This window comes from Diuraphis noxia, unplaced genomic scaffold (genome assembly GCF_037042655.1).
Source record: "Diuraphis noxia isolate RWA-SAM2 unplaced genomic scaffold, SU_Dnox_SAM2 contig0002, whole genome shotgun sequence".
In the NCBI taxonomy this organism is placed as follows: domain Eukaryota; kingdom Metazoa; phylum Arthropoda; class Insecta; order Hemiptera; family Aphididae; genus Diuraphis; species Diuraphis noxia.
The window spans coordinates 84456011-84478404 of record NW_028301712.1 but is presented as its reverse complement, the minus strand read 5'-3'; the positions used below and the strand labels follow the sequence as shown (position 1 = coordinate 84478404).

The following is a 22394-nucleotide window of genomic DNA, read 5'->3' as shown; positions in this document are numbered from 1 at the left end:
TTTACATATCCTTATTACTTACACCTTTATCACGTCCTATTGTATAAATTACTTACTTGTGCAATAATTGATAGTATTATTCAAATATGAATTATATCATAATTAAACCTATCTACATGTAAATTTTATACCCAGAATTAATTTGACGACTAATCCTGTCAATAAAAAGTATCGAAAAATAATTTAATGTTTTGGCAGGTGATAATAAATCATTTCTATTATTTTTTTGTAATTTAAATTGAACCTTCAAAATCTCAATCAACTAGGGACATAATAATATACGCTATATAATAATATATACATGTACATATACGATACACCTGTGTCGATTGTTGATGTAGTGCATTTTGTTTGCAACCTTCAATGGCGTCACCAAGTTATGTCAGAACGACAATAGTATTGGTCTATATTGTATTACAACTAGGCGAAATTGTTTTCTGAGCTCTCTAAATAATCATTGAAAACCAATTGTAGACTTTTTTTAAACAACAATTGAAAGATCAAAATGTAAAATTCAACTAATCATTATATTATTTATTTACAATTAATTAAAAGTAGGTTGCTCACCATGATGTTTTTTTTCCCTGTATTCCACAATTGGGAGATAATATTGATGACAAATGACAATTGAATTTTATGGCGTCTAATAAAAGTAATTTAATAGAAATAATACATCTAAAGCATATTATGATACGATTTTCTCATTCGCTTAATATTACGTTCATATAACAACTTATATTAGTTTTTTGGTAACATAACAAATTCAACACTAAATATTAAAAATTAATTTGATAATTGGACATTTATGAAAAATGTTGTTTTCACATAGTTTGAATGAAAATTAATATCTAATCCTGTCAGCGAATTAATAAAACAAACAAATAAAATAATTTCATTATTTATTTAAGAGGGTTTCAGTAGTTTAATTATTCGTTTTGTAGGATTTTGAAATAAATAATTTTTAATTAAAATAACTGTTTAAAAATGTTATTATCAAACTATGATATAATGACATTTTTATTTTCAGATTTTCAGATTTTAGAATATTTCAATACCAATAAATTCTAATGATCAATATCATGAATTCCAAGCACAATTTTTAATGAAATAAAAACAAATTTTATAATATTTTATATTTATATATTTAACTTGAAAATTTGAAAAAGAAAACTAATAATTAAGTAACATTTACTTAGGTTTTTTTTGTGAGTTATAATTTTTATACCAACATTTTAAATTTCAAGTGAATATGATATTGTTATCACATTCAATGGAATTATTAGTGTTAATTTATCTAAATTAGCTTTTAAAGCCTATAGCCAATATAATTTTTACTATAATTTTTAAATAAACATGTAGATTTTACTGTAGGTGTTAATTATTCATGTACAACCAAAATATTTCATTAAAAAAAATCCAAAATATTGTAGAGAGTTATCGTTGAAATGTATCATGAAATATTATAGTATTATGAAGTGAAACTCGATTTTTCAAAAGTTTGAATGATTCATTTTATAATTAAAAAAAAAATATAAAGGTAGATACATCTAAAATTGAATATAAATAATAATTTTATGGGGCACCTAGTTATCTATATAGTATAATAATTGTTGTTCACTATCTGGTCAATCGGAATAACCTCAAGTTGGGTCCAAAATTCTAATATGGTATAAATTGGTCACCGATGTGTTTTATCAAGTCACTAGTTTTTTTTCTCTTTATTTTATTTGTGTAAACTCGACATTAAGTAGACTCTCATAAAATACTTGGCCAGTATTGAAGTATCGTCAACCTAAACCCGTGCAGTAAACTTTCAATATTTATGTGGATGAATTTTTTAAAAAGGAATAAATTATTGTATCATAATACATTAATGCAGTTGCTATTACATTTTGAATTTTGGAAATTAAGAGACTAGAGGTTTATTACAAAAAAAAGATCAAACACAATTTCAATAAAATGTAATATTTCTTTAATAGTTATATGAATTTAAATAATATTATGTTATACTCGTTTTATAAACATTATATTCACTCCAAAAACCGTACGCGAATTTCCATAACCATGTTATTTATTATTAGTAGGTACCTATAGTACCTATTGGCTATTATAGTACTCAGTATCATAATAAATATATAAATTATTATTGTTTTTATTTAATTCTGTGGTAGAATAGGTAATAGTATCTGAGGAAACATTTTACTCGGAAATTCACATAAGGCTTAACCTATTTTTTTTATTATTGGTTCAGAGTAGGTAAAGTAGAGTAGGTTATTAATTATTGTAATAATGATAATTATAATAAGAATCATAACTAATAATGTAATTATTGAAGTATCAACAAAATAATTTGTGACTGTTATTTTGACATATATTTATGAGTAATGTTAATCTGCGGAGCAAACAAATACATTTTTATCGGGAATGTAAAATTTACCTTAGAACTAAAATGGAATACAATCAACTATACGCTAAAAAAAATTGTTATCACTAAAATACTATACTGAAGGTACAATAATTTGGTTGAAAAAGCACTGGTGAGAATGTAAAATATAAACAAATTAAGGGTATTACAACGAAGCGAATGATTTTAGATAAGAAGAGTATAATGTAACTTCTGATGAAGGGCGCATTTAATTCACATCGGAGTCGTTGTGGTATTCTGCATTCAAAGCGTTCTGAAACAAATTTTAATGATGGAATAATATTAGAATTTTCGTTTATGTAAAACAAAATATGTATTATAACAAGAAATAATATACATTAATCAAACACTGGCTAACGAAATCACATGGGACAAACTAGAACAGAATTTTAATACAGGTTTCTTGAATAAAAAGGAAAATTCGTCATGATATCAGATCGGTACATTATTTCTGTATGATGTATTATTAGTTATAACAATATAAACCATTAAAGTTTTGTAATTTATTAGTATTATAAAAATAAATGTAATTCTGATAATGTTCCATGTAACATAATTTAAAGTATACAATTCAAATTCAAATTCAATTTATTTCAGGTAAAAATATATTTAACGTCATTGTAATGTAATTTTGATTCCATATTATATTTCTCGTAATACTAAAATCATAATATAATATTTATAGTGAATGTTGATAAATAATTGAATATTTAAACGTATGATAAGTCATGTTATCTCATAAACAACTAACTCAATTATAATTTACATTTTTAACACTGAAAAATAAATAAATAAATAATATTCTTGTATTTTTTTTTTTACATAACGTCCATTTCACATTACGTCTATAATATTAATATGGAATACATAATTATGATGATGACGATGATTTAAAAAAAAAAAATTAAATCCATAAATAATATTGCCTCTAGAAAAATATTAATTTCTCTTAGTTGTGTATAACATATCCCATAGGTACCAAATAATATTATTTCTTTTCTAAAAGTGAACATAGAGCATAAAAGAGTAATACATGATTGTCAACTCTGTATGATTTTGAAGTCAATATTTTTTTTCCATTTTATTTAGAGAGAACTCGATACAAAATAGAAATCCCTTGAGCAATTATAACATGACAACGTACGTATAACGGTTAAAGATGGTAGCACTCCATTTTAGAATTTCGTGCGATGTACAAGCTGTAACAGAACTGACTTTTGGACTAACTTTTTTTCACATCAATATTTTTTATTTTTTTTTTTATTTATGTATTTTTTTGTTGTTCATTATGTGAACCTAACACTACGTGTATAATACATGTTTTATGTTTTATTTTTTAGTACTGAAAAAAAAATTGTTAGATAAATTCAAAATAGCCTATTTGTGAATCTGATTACAAGAACAATTTTGATTGTAAAAAGATTTATCTAAGTCAAGTAGTTTATTTTTTAAAATTTTTCTTAAAATTCAATATTTTTTTGCTTAAATTAATTTGGAACGCAATAGGTAACTTTTTAAAAAATATGATTTTTGAGAATTTGGTGACATGATGAGTATATTTCTAAAATTATTTATTTATCATATAATATTAAAAAAAATTATCATACGATGAATTGGTTTTTGAATTATTTTTGGTCAGGCCTTTCTATTACTCCTGAATACGCGCATGTGATCCTCTCGTGGCAGCTTGATTTTAACAAGACTGGACCACAAAAGTAAAAAATAATATTTAATTTTATAAAAAATGTTTTAAAAAATCCAGGTATCCTATATCTATGTATATGTGATGATCTAATTATTTTTTTATAACTGTACTCAAAAATTATAACTCTAAACGAATTATGTTGTGTTATTACTTTATTAGAAACCTGCAGTGGTAAAAAATTATCTCATATTTTATAAATTAAAGTTCTCATGCGGTTAGGACGAATAATATGTATCATTTAACGAACTAAAAATAAATAAATGCAGACTATCCTATTTTAATTTAATTTACATAATTTTTCCAGATTAAGGACATCGACCTATAAGGTGCTAGACAAACTAAACTAACGCATATGTTTCAGATCAATGTCGACCAATCACAGCTGGTGTTCGCGTCTCGTTTTCGAGCTTTGCTATATTAACATTATTCAATATTATTACTGTGTACCATCTGTCCAGTTTTAATTTGATTTTATTCAAAAGAAAAATATTTTAATACATCGTTGTCTATCACACATTAATGTATATGCGTAACCATGTGACACAAATCAGTAATCACTCAATATCGGAATCAATCATAGGTCATAACTCTATCATATTATTATAATCTCTGTTTTTAAGAGTGTAAACTATTGACATATTTTATTTTAAAATTACTTTTTTGCCTTCTTATCCAATTTGTAGTTTTACATGGTGAATCTGATTAAGTCTACTAGCAGTTAGCAAATCATAACATATGTCATGTTATCAAATCCAAAATCATATGACATAGGTATGTTATTAAGTTTTGCAGAATAAAATATACCTGGGTAACTGTTCAATTTTATTTTGCACATCAACCAAAATGATTCGACTTCAACTATAATATTAATATTATATTTCGAAGAAAATGAATGATGGCAAACCTAAATCGAATTTAAGCTTAAAATGTTATATTTTTGACACAGCATTTTATACACACATTTACACTATAATGTTACTAGTGCATTATTTTTCCCTTCCATCAAGAGTGCCATCGTAGAGAGGTCTTTTAACTTAAAGTACCTTTCATAGCAATATGTCTTATACAATTTGTATTTAACGAATGGTCACAAACTTGGTAAATACAAAATATCGATTACTAAACAAACATTCAAATAAAATATTGGAACTCATATTACTGAAATCATTGCTCTTTGAAAAAATCATGGAACGATTTGGGAGAAAAACAATTAACTTATGAATAGGTTAATAATTGGTAAATAAAAAAAAATCGAATAGAATAAAAATTAAAAACAAAGTTGTGAGGACTTTGATTATAAACACAAATTTCAATTATATAGCACTGCAATGTATAGAGTTGTCGTTTATGTGCTTATTATTTTTAATATATTATATATATAATATAGTTTTTTACGTTTTTAAAGGGTATTACAATAAAAATTAAGGCGGTGCATTGCCTTGAAATTTTAATCTCAAAAAATTAGCACATAATAGTATTAAATAACAGTGACATTTTAAATTTAAAAAAATTAAGTATGTTTCGTACAGCTTGTGAGAGAAATGCGAATCAACAGCGAAATGTCTATGTGCATACTATAGGTACTTTCGCGAGTCATAATAATGAAAGGACTAGTTTTTTAGAATTGTATACGGCATATCACCACAATGAGTAAGTATGATTCAAAATTCAATTTCAGTAGAAATGATTACACGACAGTAAAACGTATATAATTTTTATAATTTTTCGTCATACCTTTACGCTGTAATGTTTCTCTCTGATTATCGCGGAGCGTCACTGCGTCAGATATGTACCGTAAATTGTGTTTGACACGTGAAAAATAAATCGCGATGAAAATATCGATACCTAGTTTGACTCTGGGGATACAAGATTTAATTCAAACTTTATTGACCAATAATGCGTATTTACTTGTCGTCAATGCTGCCATAGATAATATGATATTTTTAGATTTTTATTACATGTAATTTTATAACCTTAAAAGATTTCCATCTTTTCAAAAATCCCATTGAAAAACCACAAAATAACAGTAAAACAAATAATAATTTTATAACGTTTTAGAAAGTATTCGGAACTTACATAGGTTGTCTATCAGTATCTTTTACGTGTACACATTAGTATTGAATGATACAGTTAATATAGAGTTTGTAAACAAATAATATTATTTATTCTCAATTTAAAATCCCATTTGTATATTTAGTTAAGCATAATAAAGTATCGTTTGTATATACATGTTATTAGTTATTATATTATTATTCATTGAACACATTTTAATATGGTTAAGGGTACTGCGTGTAAAAAATATTGAAATATGCAAGTTTTGTAATTTGATACAGACTTAAAGAAGCCGTATGACTCACGTAATAATTTATTATACTTTTATCGAATTTTAGACAATTGTACTATGGTATTGATGATATACATATCTGCGCATTTGTATAAACACTAAAATCTCAATTTTTAATTAATAATCGTTTATAAGTTAAAAAGCACATAATTATACATTAATAAATAAACATTTTTTTTAAATAATCTATATATAAAATATTATACAGGTATCAATTTAATTAAATGATTAAACAATAGAAATCGATGAGAGGACCTATTATTATTTTTTTTTTCAATTCTAACTAATATTGTACTATATCATGCCCATGTACGAGTAGAATCGTAAAACTATATTTTATTACAATTTATCACAATATTTGATTGAATTTTATTTTTTACAGTAGGTAGCTTTAATTGTAATTTAATATTAATCAAAGTTTAAATATAATTTGTATGGTTTGTATAGTTTGTCATTTATCAATTATCTTTGATCATTTAACTGATCAAAATATATCATATTTATTTGATTGTAAAAAATGAACATTAATGAAAGTACGAGGATAATGCGTGCTGAAAAAAATAAATCATCTTAAACCATAGTTTTATAGTTAGTGTTAAAATCTCTCACTATATATATAAGGTCATAGTAATCTGAACAAAATCATCATAGTCACGATTATATTTAAGGTAAGTACTTACCATACTTAGTAATCAAATAAACATTATTTCGAAAGTATTTATAATATATATTTATTACAGTCCAAAAACAAAACTGCATAGAATATGCTTGAACATTTTTACTCGAAATAAGTTTATACGTATAAGTACTTAGGTAATTATCTAAGACAACATTGTACAATATTTGGAGTGAGGTTAAATTGTATTTATTTTTGTTGAATTTCACTCAAGTTAAAAAAAGTCTTATTCGAATATTGCATTGCTACCTACTACGATCATATCAACCAATAATCAACGTATAATTATAATTTTTCAATTTTAATAGTATATTGTTAAAATATCTCACGTTTACTTTTGATGATTTGCAAGTTTCTTAATAAAATAATATTTAACAGAGATCAATCAGGAAAGAAGGGGATTTCTAAAGACTAGAATGTTATAGGTACAAACACAAATTTAAACAAGATGAAACAGACACTTGTTTTTATCGATTCAATATCCCTGAAAACACAAATTTTATGATCGTCATTGGAATTCGTTTAACCCATATTTTTTGCTAAGTTATAAATTAGTTACCTATACATTATGTATTACTAACTATCGATCGATAGACTTTCAGTAATATCAACGAAAATTCATGTTTTCATGTTTATAAGGTTTATGAAATTATCAGAAATTATAAAATAATTAAAATTATCAAAAACTTTTGATTTAGTCGAAGATCGCAGTTTTACTATCCTCAATATTTGTCACGTGTTATTTTTACTATCTATAAAATAATAATATATTTTAAGTTGTTTTAGATCAGCGATTCTGTGCACAGCGAGCACTTTCTAAGGGCATCCCACGTTCTACGGCTCAGTTTTACATGCTGTTATAATGTTTTAACAGTGAAGTTTTTTACTCTTCTCGTGTACCATAATATTTTGAAACCAATCAAGTTTGTTCGAACCAATTGGAAATAAGATTGTGTTAGACTATACTGTTTAATATAAAATCAATTTGTGTGCGTATTGTGTACATACAAGATGTCTTATGAGTTATTTCTAAGAACAGCAGTCAAAAACAAGTTTTTGCGCAAAATCAGTGGGTGTAGCGAAATTAACTGTTCGAATATCATAACATAAATTAGGTATATAATAATATATACTTTCACTCCCGCGGTCTTCGACGAGCAAAAACGATGTGTTGGGGGCAACACACTGCAAGGCGACGTCGTATTATTATCCATGTGCACAACTTAGCGTGAAAGGTAAATCTGATACCAAAATATATTAAGCATATTTTAATGTCTGGGGACTTGCTGCTATAAAAGGTGCTTAAGCACTCCGAAATCATCCCTTATGTGTTGCATTAAGACTGACGTATTATATTATGTTCGTCCTGATTTCTAAATCCGTAATATTATTTATAAATGTTAAATTGTTTAATCTGGCTAGATTATTAAGAATTTCAGAACCAACGACCACATCTCGTGCGCGCCCACTCGACTAATAATATTATTATATTACCTAAAAATATTAATGTTTAACAATAACTGGAAATAAAAAGTAGGTCAGCATTTCGGTGGTGGATGTTTATCCATCGTCCCTTCGGTCCTCGGACAGGATAGTGTAATTGTACTGTATTCGATTTGAATGTAATGATTGCATTCGATAAAAAACGATTCTGAGCGGATGAGGGAATCTTTTTTATTTAATTTTATTCATTTTTATAGTGATAACAAAGCGATATAAGAACAGCTTAAGAACAATTTTTATAAATAGTAATTTATATAATTATAATTTATAATTAAGAAATATCATAAAAATGAAAAAAAGGAAAAAGCTCAAATGTTTTAAAAAATTTACCACGTCTAGGTAAAGCTAATATAAGTAAAGAACCCAAATTTCAAATTTCTAGGAATATTTTTAAACCAAGTACAACAAAAAAGGTCTTTTGTCATTTTTCATTTGAAGCAATATTTCTGGTAGAAAACATCATCCGTTATATTATTTATTAATATTATAAAATCCGTGAAATCGTATTTTTTCTCCTTTAACCGCTTTTATTTCAAGGTACAGTTTCAAAAACCGAAATTACCTCTCTAAAGCACCAGCTCAAGAACATTAACTTTCAGAAAAGTTGCTACACTTGATACTTTTGAGCAAGTTTAGAGTGAGAAAAAGCGTTTACAGAATAAAAAAGAAATAAACATCGTTGTAAAACCAATACTTTCTTCGCTCCGCTCAGAATCTGAAAAAACATCAACACCGGAGAATTAACTAATGACGGCGGCGTATATTCTAATATAATAATAATAATAATAATAATAATAATAATATTCGAGTGTCAGGGGATCGGCACGGGCGTAAAGTCATCGTATGTGTGGATAGGAGATGACGTTCTAATTTGCATTAAGACCGTCTGCAGTTTTCGCGTTTACGACTAAACCATCGAAATTCTTGCATCGTTATCGTACAACACATTTCGTGCTGCCTAATGGCTAATACAATATCAATATTGGATAATACAACATAGAATATTACATTGTCGTATACAACAGCGAAACATTCGCGGTATACCTACACAGGGACGACCAGGGGGTAGAGCACAAGTAACAATATATAGTACATACCATGGTTATGGTGCAGTGTACAATGTATATATGTATATACGAAGCCAAGGGTGGTTGTGCGTATAATATATTGTACATTATACAGTCGAGAGAATTTCATTTCGAGTGGCGACGAGAGCGCATTTGCTGCAGTAACTTGTGAATAATAATTGTAGTCGACGCTGCCCGGTCGTTCGCGTTACAATTTAAAATCATTATTATACGTATTGTGTATATTATATAATATCGTATTATTCCTCTCCGCGTTTATTATTATTTTTTTTTTTTTCATAAAGGAATGAAAACAATATTATTATTTTATGGTAAGAAAAAATCGGCCGTTTGTATTTATTCGAGAAAAATCTCGCACCACAGAACAAACGAAACGGATATTTTTTCCTCTCACGTTTAAAGAAAAAAAAATGTATATAAAACAAAATATATATTATAATATACTATTGTAATAAATTTCGATATTTTGACTAATCACGCGTAAACTTACACCGCCGAGTAGTCGAGACGACAACCTGTTATATACCATTACATACTGCAGCTACGATGACATATTGTACTATTCGTATACATATGTATAACTTATTAGTATTGCCTACACATATTCGATGAGTGAACCGATATCGTGTGCTCATCATGATCACACGCCAACACATTCGTACAGGTTAGTCTAAATACAACGTAACGCATTATAATATAGGTACACTGCATCTACGTCTCGTTACAAGTGTGTGTGTGTGTGTGTTTTATATACGCTTATGGTTCACCATATTTCAATACGGTTCGTTTAATATCACTTACAAGTGTATTATTACACGTATAAGCCGTATTATTACCATTTGTACGTGCGTCCTTATTATACTGTACATATATGTTATTTATTATATTATTGTGTATCGTTCATTTCAAGTGGAAAAACGATTTTTCCGACTATATATAACGACGTCGTTGTTTTCGTACCGACGAACGACCGGCTTTTGGCTCCGTATAAAATATAAAATTTAATATAAAAATATGGACACCGGTGGAAATCTATTACTCGCCGGTTTCCTTGTAATGAAATTTTTTTTTCTACAGTACATTATATCCTTGTAAGTATATTATTATGTTGTATACATCATGATGTGTACGTATGACCACTGCCGGATGTCCGTCTGGTGACGTAAAACTAAAATACACTCGCACAACGCGGATAGGCTGTAGGTACACGATCCTATAATACAATTGCTACTTATATAGGTAAGTCTTGTACGACGAAACCGAATAACACCAATTACCACAGATTTTGTGGTAAATTGTATTATTCATTATAACCATCCATTCCACTGGTGTACGACGATATCTTTGGATGTATTTACACTAGGTGCCATTACACGTGGGTAAAATTATTTGTCGTGAGGAATTCATACATGGGCGTAATTTCAGGTTTTTTTTGTGTGTGCAAGGTTTCAAGAAGGCCATTTCAAAATTACGCCAAGCCATATAAAAATAGATGTATATACGTATATGCACATTATCCTGCTTTCAATTATTTCCGTATATTATGGACTAAATCAATTAGGAATCATTGCATAAATAGTAAATATCAATTCAAGAAACTAAAATATAATACAGTGTTTCCCAAAGTGGGTGATTTCGCCCCCTCGGGGGCGCTAGAGATATCCAGGGGGGCAATGGAAGTTACAAGCTTAATTGGGGGGCACTTCATTACAAAAGGGGGGCGTAATCTAAATTATCTGAATTGTGTATTTTGTATTTTTAGATTAATCGTTTGTCGTCTATCAATATTCTTTGATAATCTGTCGTTATAGCGATAACAGAAACAACGTACGTGATCTACATTATCTAAATTATTTTTGTATTTAGTACACTCGCGAGCGGACCTTATTAGTTGTCGTTTTTATAATAATTTTCGTATTTGTTGTGTATTATTTTATTTAAATTTTAAACTTTTTATCACATGATGGCTGAATCAAAGTAAAAATTTAGGCAGTATAATATTGAATATTTGAAGAACGATTTTATTCAATTGCCTACAAATATTACACAATGTGTCTCATTTGCTAAAAAGTATTTTCAAATGAAGCAAACCTAACATAACCACATCCATCTCATTAAGATATTTTTTTTTCATTTATACTTCATACTATTTATACTTTATATTTCACTTATACATAATATATATTTATAAACAATAAATTTCATTTTTTCATTGCATACTTTTGTAACAAATTTTTTTTTAAGGGGACATTTGTCGGATTTTTTTTGGAAGTGGGCGGTAAGATAAAAAAGTTTGGGAAACACTGATATAATAAATAATTAATTACCTTAACACCAATAATAATTGATGCATAAAAAGCTAGAAGAAGAATTAATGCAGCAGCAAATAAAAAAAATACTTAATATTTGCATTAATAAATTGTCGTTTATTTTCATAATTTTGAAAAAAGCAAAGCACTAAAAAAAAAAAATTATTTTAAATTTAAATTAGTGGATATCGTCGGTTTTTTAGTTTATCAAATTTATCTACCAGCTTCTTTTAAATTGATATTGTTAACTTCTTCTTTTTCTACATTAAGTACCATCATCTGATAATGATCTCATTTAGCCTTTCTCGCCACCCATGGTACCTAGCGCGTAAATATGACTTTAATCTTTTGAGTGATGAAAAAACCTTTAATTTGTGCCATTGTAATTGGTAAGGTTTTTACCAATAAAATAATTTTTAAAGTTTCAACAAAAGCGATACGAACATTTTTAGGCATATTGCTATGTCGTCCAAATCAACATCATGTTATCATGTTTGTCATTAAATAGTGATTTTGCTGGTGGAAACTCAGAATATATTTGAATTTCATTAAAGTTAAAATAACTATAATGATTTATAAATAGCTTTCACTAAAGAATATCTGGATTAAAAAAATTGGGACTAGAAGGGTAAAAAATTTAAAATAACTTAAATAAGTTATTGGTTGATTCCGATAATCTTTTATTAAGTTGCATAATAGATCTGAAAATGTAAGTAAGTAAAAAAATTAAAAAACTAATCATTAATAAAGCTATAAATATTATTGTTGTTACCAGCTTATCTATTGCTTACTAAATAAATTGAAAACACGATATTTGTTTATAACCAAATAGAATAAATTAAAGTATTTGTAATCATGATTGACAATATTATGTCAGTAATCAGTCTACCAATATTGATAAATGTCATTATAAAAATTAAAAATTAAGATACAATTTAATTAATAATTGTGCATTCGTGGTTCGTGCATTATTTTAACTAGGGACTATTTTAAAAGTAAGAAGTGCAACCGCACACTCTGATCCCTCCCTTCAAATGACGCCTCTGGATTCAAATAGTATCTCAATTTAATTTCACTCCCTTTCCTATTCATTCGCATCGGAGAATCATTTTATCCAGAAAGTACGTATACAATAATAAAACATAATCTAACCTATATATAGGAATATCAAGTTGCAGGATTAAGTTCAACGCTACATATATATATATTATGGATGTGTTTTTAATGCGAGAAAGTATTTAGGAAATATTCACTCACTAGCTTGGGATCAGGATACGTGAGTGGGAATGTCTGAGAGTAGTCAAATCTTATGGCACGTCGTGGGCTGTCGTCGAAAAAGTTAAACATAATATTGTATTTTGTGAAACTTTAATGCCAATGTTATCTTATTACCTCACTTAGCCCGGCCCTGGCCTAGGTGTTCAAGCACGCTTAAGTTCATGAAAAAAGATAACCCAATCTTTTGGTTTAGATGCAGAGCAAATTATAACTAATACTTTTTTTTTTTTTTGGCAAATTATCTTTCCCTTAGGAAGTTTATCTAATAGTTTAGAAACTGTTGAAATTGAAAAAAAAAAAAACTATAAGTTAAAAATGGTAGAAAATATTAAAGAGTTAAATGTCAATATTTACAACCATTTATTTTTTTTAATGACAATTATCCTTGAACACGCGGTGCACCGTCCGTAAAATCTTTGCCTCAAAATATTCGGCCGTTTTTTTTCTCGAAAGTTACAGCTCGTCAAAATTAATTTTGTTTGCTATACAACCGTAGTGTTCATGTTTTGGAAATTGTGTACTTGTTAAATACAATATTGAATCCCAGTACGTTTTGAATGTCTAAACATCAAACTAATTATTAAAAAATAATATTAGTTGTTACAGGTACAGTGTTAAAATACCTAGTCAACTATGATATCATAAAACGATCCAAACGATATTTTATATTGTCATACCTAACTGATTGCAGACAATCAATTGAATAGAATAGGGCATGCGGTAGTTTCCGACGTTTCCGTTCGCTTATAATATATAACCTAAAACTGTTGATAGACGCCCCTAGGGCCCCGAAAGTAAATTTATTACTAGTGAACTCCATGATAACAGATAGGTACCTAGTTAAAGCAGCATTCGTCATGCTGCTGTTTTGAACCAATTCTCCAGAGGGCCTATAGTAATATTATTCATACAAAATGTAAAAAAAAATTAATATTAAAGTCTCAAATAACATTTCACTGTCAAAACTATGAATTTCAAAACTTTTTTTTTAAATGTGCTTACTTATTTTTCACATTGGTTAAAAGTTGTTCAATATCCCCCTTCCACTATTTACCCTAGAAATAAATCTAAACGATATTGTATAGTTCATTTTATGAACCCCTTTTAACATACCTATTTGCAGTGACAGTTTCTAACCACAAAGGCACAAAATGCTAACTTCAGATCAACTTTCCCAATATAATAAAACCTTGATCATAGTTCCTTAAGATAATAATAGTATAAAAATATTAATCAGTCTTTAATTTTTGATAAAGGATGCTGAAAAATTCCAACCAGCGAGTTTTATCTCCTCGTTGAAGTGTGTAAACTAACTGCACACTACACGGTTTCATATACTCAACCGACAAAACCAGCACCTGAATACTCTCCGCACATATCGATTTATTACTGCAACACCGGCCTGAGAAGTTATATGACATTAATCCACGTATTTTTTTTTTTTAGATTATGAAACGTTGGGTATTCATATTTGTTTCCACTAATGCCTCAAAATGTGGAAGAATAATTGAAAACAAAAGAATGGTTAACACTTTTTGAACTGATAATCTCGATATTATACGGAGGGTACGTCATAAACTGGAATAACGGTTTGATATTTTTTAGGGTTAAACGTTGAAAATCTCTCCATAATACAACGAATAAGTACAATACCTACCAAATAATGATTGTTTTTGCATTTATAGTTTTCACAAAAAAGTTTTTTGAAATTCCAATAAATATTAACTTTTTGTAACACCCTGAATATTGGTACTTATCTTTTAATTTGCTTGTAGCTATGTAAGTGTTGTTTTCATTCAAATTTTACACTAGCCATGCTTTTAATTATTTTTATTGATCAGTTTTGTTACGTTGTTTGTTTTCGTTCTCATAACAGCTCGTACGCATGCATCATTAACTGTAGAACTATATTTTGAATCAAATTCGAAGTGAATTTACGAAGTTATAATTTTGATTGCGATTTAAGTTTGTTTTCATATTGTAATTTCTTTTTAACAGTTTTGTTACAATTTATAAATTCATGTTTAAAATAATCAATTTTCCTCTAAGGTACGTTATTTTAAAATTTCATTACTATGATGATAGTAATTTTTACGATTTATTCAAAAATATAATTATTTCAACGATACTGTTCATTGTTTGATATTGATGAAAATGTGATAAAAATGACCCGTATTTGAATATTATTTGTTAAAACTACATCAAGAACCGTTTTACTTACTCCCTATAACGGGTGACAAATTAAAAATTAACAGAGCTACTAAGGAATAAATCGGGAAAACTGTGCGTATCGAACGAGAAAGGTTAATGTGGTGAATAATACAATACCTGATAAAATTAAACAATATTTTACATTTTTATAAAACAATTATGTCACTTCACGTGTATTACACGTTTATTACTTAAAATATTTAACTGCTGTACTTAGACATAGATAATTTATTATATAGGTAATATAATGAAAATCATTAGTCGTAATAATAACATTACAGTTTTTATCACTAATGCTTTAAATACCAAATATATGCATTTGATACATAATGTATTATGAAAAAGTAATAATTAACAATGGTAAAGAAAGTAAAGGCAGTATAGAGTCTAACACAAAATTTAATTCAGAATAAAAATCACGTTTGAAATGTTACAGTACATATATTAAATTTAACAAAATCCATAAAACTCGATAAATTGAAAAATTAACAAAGATGATTTAAATTCATTATTTATTCGTCATTGATGTTTTATTGCAGTGAAACCTCTAAATACCAGGCACTCTTGGTCGCTTAAATGTCCACTATTTGGAGGCGTCCGCTATTAAGAGAAGAAATACAGGGAGTAAACAGTTCTCCGTTCAATTCCATCAATTTTTGGAAGTGTCCACTATTAAGAAGTTCCTTTAAAGGAGGTTTCACTGTATATAAACATAATAAGAGCAACCGATAAAAAAATACCTTTCTCTGGTAGTTGTGAGGTAATGTACTATTGTTAAATCTACATAACGTCCATTCAGAAGAAATTAGGCAACTTTAAAATCTAATACGACCATTTACTTTTAATAGAATTGGAAACAATATTATACCATTGTTTGTATTTACTAACATTAAGTAACAGTATTGTTATTTTTATATTGTTATAATTGTTTTTATCATCATCTTCTTTAATTTTATTTATCATCGAGAATGTTAAATAGAGCACTTAAATATAACTATATAATTTAAGACACTAAACATTCAATTTATTAAAACGGAAAATAATCAATTGAAGAAACACTAGTGGTGAAACCTAATCTAAAAATGTACATTGTACATGGTATACTTTGGTATAATAATAGCTATTGTTGAAACTTAAGGTTACACCATCAGTAAAATATCTATAAATATGTATTCTTTTATAAAAGCTGAGGGACATTTTGTAAACAACTTTTGATTATGGATTGTCTAAAATAACAAATTTTTATGCACACATTTATGTATGTTTAAATAACCATTAACAAACAAAACTTTAGTTCTTAATGCGTAACTTTCATTAAAATATCATACTATGATACTTAATTGAAATTAAGTTTTTTGTCTTACGATAAAATGTTGAACTTATTATGTGATGTTTTAATATATTGTTCTTAAAGCTTTTAACTGGAATATAATATACATAATATATGGGTTAAAAATATTGATAATTTAAAATAAATGAATGATCATCGTACATTTATCATTATAAACTGTTCAAGTATATAGTATTTTTTTGTTCCATTAAAAAGTATACATAAATTAAATATTATGCTATGAGATAGACCGTTAAAATTCAGAAACTAGCCAAGTGATAGGCAATACAATTAAAAGAGATTTGTTCATTAACGCATATGGATTTGTTTGTGTATTAATACGTTATCGACTAAAGAAAGAGTAGACTTGTCCGCAAATGTAGTTTTAAAATATTTGAATAGTTTGATTTAAATAAACTATTTTTTGGGTCTCGGAATTGGCTCATTTTTTTCACAGTTAGGTTTTTATTGGTTAATGTGCACATCAACTTCTAACTACATTGGTTACAGATTGTTGTTTCTGTTTGAGTGGTGTACAAAAATGAATATACTAATCGATACATTACAATACATACATAATTAACATAATCATTTAAAATAAAATACAGGATAATATGGTAATATTAACTGTTTGATTAGGTGTACGATGAATTATAAAATCTAATATTTACGCCTACTGCAATATTAAAACTGAAACCCTGTCCATTATAATATTCCTGCGTACCCATATTACCAGCTGTAAATTGACTCTCGATAATCATAATCATATAATATTATGCTAAAACCGTCAAGATAAGAAAATAAATTAGAAAGTAATTAACATGACCTAATTGTCCACAGTTGTTATCTATAATAGTACTTAGTCATAATTATATAATGATATAATTTCTACCTGGTAGAGCGCCGGATCGCTTCGGCGTCCGAACCTTAACCTCAGCGATGGAGACCTCTGATTTTTGCGGACCATGCGATGTTGGTTGGGATCAATTAAAGAGTTTCCCATGGAGTCTATTAGATCCCTTTGCAACAAAAGTTCGTACAAATCTTTGGCATCTGAAACACAACGTTTGGTATTTATTGCATTCATAACGTTTTTTTTTTAATTTTGAAAATTTCACAAATCATCCAAACAAAACATGTAGTATGATCATAAAAATGAGTTATGATATATTATGTGTTTGGATAATTAAATAGGTCATTTCAGATTTATCCAGCTGTTAGGATTTTCGGAAATAGAGATAGATAATAAATTAATTGTTAGTATGATTTTGAAGGTAGCATCAATGTTTGTTTTACTGTAATTTAGAAAATCTATAAACTTTTGGAACATAAGGATCAGACAGGAAGATTCAGTAGGGTATGATTGAAACGTATAGAGAATCATTAATTATGAGTCTAATCATAATTTGTTATTGAAACACTTGAATTTTACATGTCAGTATTTTGGAGGAACCCAAAGTTTAATTTTCATACATCTATACGAGTTTAAGCAGGTGATTATAAATTTAAATGTTTGATCTTGAGAGAGAATTTTGAGTATTTCCAATTACGGCTCTGAGCAGATAAAGTCTTCTGTTTTATTTTAATTTTGTTAAGTAGATGCAGTGCTTTATTGTTTGTATATCAGACATTTATCAAAGGTAAGGCGTATATAGGTTCATTCGTTATATTAGATTTTGGCACGGCATCGTTGTTTATATGTACCGACAACCGACGGAGATTGACTCTGAAGAAAAGCAAATGTTTTGTGGTCTAATTTTCGCGTTTAAAATGTAACATAAAATTTGTGAATTGTCGTGAAATAGCATCGTCGTGACACCGATCCGAGTGGGCTTACGTCGGTACTCTTGTAGTATCGTTACAACATTATTATTTTCATCAGCTGAGGACGTTCTTATTTCTGTGCATAACATAATTATTATTATTTGTTTTAGTATAATTATACGGTGCATGTGATGTGGTGGTTTATTTGTAGGTACTCGTTCATCTTTCGATTAGCGGAGAAAGAATATCGTTTACATTCGAGAAAAAAAATTATCTAAATCGGTTTTGTGTATAGTGAGTAATCCGATGAGTAGCACGCTCACTGAAATCATAGATCACAATAAACGTGTACGAACGATCCATACAATAATATAATACAACAGAATATTCAGGTCAGGGACAAATTTGTAGAAATAAAAAATAATATATATACAAGAAACAACAATTAAAATACGACCACTGTATTTCAAGTGTTTCACAGTCTCACTGTTGTTTATTAATTTTAAACTAATTTAGTTGGAAAAAAGTATTTATTTATGTCGTAAATATTTCACAAGAGTCTTTGGAGAACATTTGTAATTTTTATATTCGAAATAATTGGATAGTTGAAATATGTTTTCTTTTCAAATTATTTTAACTATATAGGACATAGTTATCAATTTTTTACGTAACACAAGTTGTTAATTCGTTTATTATCATTGATTACGTATTATGTTTTAAGTATTGTTGTTATTACTTAATTTATTGTTACAATAATTTGATTGCAAAAGGGAGTGGAGAGATGGATGACTAAATTTAATAAATATTTATTATGTTATAAATTTATAATTTACGTACAAATATTTCATTTGAGATAATAATATATTAATTTAAATAAACGCATTTTTTTTTAAAATTATTATGATATATAATTTATGTAATTTATATCAAAAGCTAAGAGTTGTATTACTTACGTTTAATTATTTTGCTGTAAATGAATTTGGGGGAATAAAAATATGATTTTATTAGGTACCACAAAGTTATATAAGCTTTTAACTTTATAGTAAAATGGTAATCATATTATTGGTCACATTACGGAAATAGGTACTTATAATACTTCCACGTTATTATAATCAAAGATGAGAAATTAAATTTAAAAATAATAATCTAAATTAGTTGATTTAAGCATGCCAAGCTATAAATTAATGTCAAGTTAACAAACAATATTGTATTTGACTCTAAAAGTTTAAAATTAATACGAAAAAATGTTTTTACTTAATTGTGTTAAAAATAATTTGATTATTTAACACTTTTAACCCAATGGCCAATGTCACCAACACTAAATTTTGTTATTAAAAAAAAAATTGATTATTATTTTAAAATTATTACTTTTTAACTTAATATATATATATATAAATTAATGTACAACCTCACCTAAAAGTTTCATCAATGGGTGACTCATTTTATCAAGCTTATTCATGTATATTATAATTTTTGTATTTTAGCTAATTATCTTATTGTACCCTTGAGGTATAGATTGTATATATAACAATAAAAAAAAAAATAAATATTACCTGAACCATGTTTAATATGTGAGTGATTGTGTAATTTTAAATTGTATTATGTTCACAAAATATTTTGTGTTTTAAGCCAATAATATTTTAAGCTTTCCACGACCCACGCTTGTTTATTTGTAATTAATATCATTATATGATTAAAGAGAAAAATAATTAATGAATTAGTAGTAACTACATTTACAGTATTTAAGTATTTTAAATAAATATAAATATAATTTTAATAATCTATCATATTATATTTTTAAATTAATTGGAAATAGTTAAATCGAAAAGTTTTTTAGCATCTAAAAATAATTTAAGTTATAACATAAAAATCATAATAGTTATAAAAATCGGAAACTTTTAATTATTACATATTCTTAGTTTATTTAAAATATTTTCACAAAGTTATGGAAAAACTACGTGTTATTGGAGCTACTAATTTTTGAAGGCATGAGCTTTAATTTATAACTAAGATAAAGGATATAGGTATCATTTTTATTCTGGTGTATGATCTTTTATGATTCAATATAAAATACAAAAAAAAATATCAATAAATTATGTTTAATTTAAATCTGAAGGGTTCTATCATTGGATGGCCTTCCTTATCCTGTCATTCTGTCATTATATTGTATTGTTTTGTTGTACATATTATCACATTTACTTATTGTGTTTTTGTTAATACAGATTGTAAATTTTCTAAAATAATGAAAAAAAAGGTATCATATGTTATAATAAAATTAATATTGTTAATTGTTATTATTTTTTAATGTTGTAAAGTAATATCGACAATCTTTGTGTACTCACTCTCGTAGTCCATGTAAGATGGAGCGGCTGATATTATTGTAGAGACTAGAAGAAGAGTACACACCACGGCTGCGATGGATTTCATTTTTATTTCAATTAGTTTTGATCTGTAAAACAAAAATTCAAAATTAATATTTGGATATATATTATGTGTATATATTTATACAATAAATTATAAAATCAATATCTGAGCACTGTCGATTGGAATAAGATATTAAATGTTATCACAACAAAATGACAATAAAACCTGTATTGATGTATAGTCGTATGAATAAATATTAGGTGCATGGACACTCGGCCAAATTGATTGTCTTGTATTTCATATTATGCACAAGTAGCAATTTACATCAGTAAAAATTTGGGGCAAGCATTGTCATATAATACATTTACGTGCAGGTCTTAAGTATACAATAAACTAAAAGTAAGGTTTTATGAATATATGAATATTGTGGTGTGAAGTCATAAAATTGTGTGAATAGTTATTTTAATATTTTATTTAAAATGTATGCTTGTACTCGTATAGTTATATATTTCATTAAATAATGATTTATAATTTTCAGATGTTTCACCAAACTCTGTCTTCTGAACGAGATAAATATGTACTGTTGTATATTTATTTAATGGTTTCGTCACGGCATAAGATATTTTAAAGCAACATTGTGTATTCCAATGTATACCAAACACAATAAACTATAATTATGTTTTAGTCGTTTTTTAAAATTTATTTATAAATCCACTTCTCTTAAAACGTGTATCTAAACGTTCAGTTGTATCAAGTTATATTTCAGGGTGTCCCACGGAGATCTGACAAATGAAATAAATTTTATTCTAATCAATATTTTTTAAACATTTCTTTTAAATATAATTCATAGACACTTGCGCTACATTTTTTTTTTTTTTTTTTTTTTTGATATTAAACATAAAAAACTTAAAAATTGATAAACATTTTTTTCGAAATATTCAATATAGCCATTTTTTAAATTTGATTTTCAGAAAAATGTTTATGGTAAAATCACTTATTTAAGTCAAATGGCTGATTTTTACAACTTTTTTAAATATCAATATTTCCGTTAAGTAAATTACGATTTAGTTTATGATAGAAACATTTTAATTTCAAATAATATAAAGTTTTTTAAAAATATTTTATAAGAACATTTTTAAATCTAATTTTTTTTTTTAAATTCCCATTTTAAAGGGTTGCTCAAACGGGGATTTTGAGATTTACGATGGAAATTTTGTTTATAAATGGTTGCTATAACAACCTGATTTATGTGCTGACATATTTATCATTTTATTATAACAATTAATTATTATTATTATTATTATTATTAAATAACACGTCTTCGTATACGCACACTTACAAAATTAGTACCTACCTACATAATATGTTAACTACAGTTTTTTCTAAATATTGAAATG

General features: G+C 26.9%; 1 protein-coding gene across 1 annotated transcript in view; it reads right to left on the bottom strand.

Annotated features, from left to right (window-relative positions):
• Positions 1–1949: 1949 nt before the first annotated feature.
• Positions 1950–22394, bottom strand: part of sNPF (short neuropeptide F precursor) — a 71487-nt gene continuing 51042 nt past the window's right edge. The window contains exons 2-4 of the mRNA XM_089221157.1: positions 20976–21082; positions 17762–17922; positions 1950–2678 (exon numbers count right to left, since the gene is read on the bottom strand). Coding sequence (XP_089077283.1) covers positions 2634–2678; positions 17762–17922; positions 20976–21060 — 291 coding nt within the window. The 5' untranslated portion in view covers positions 21061–21082 and the 3' untranslated portion in view covers positions 1950–2633. The remainder of the gene's footprint in view (positions 2679–17761; positions 17923–20975; positions 21083–22394) is intronic.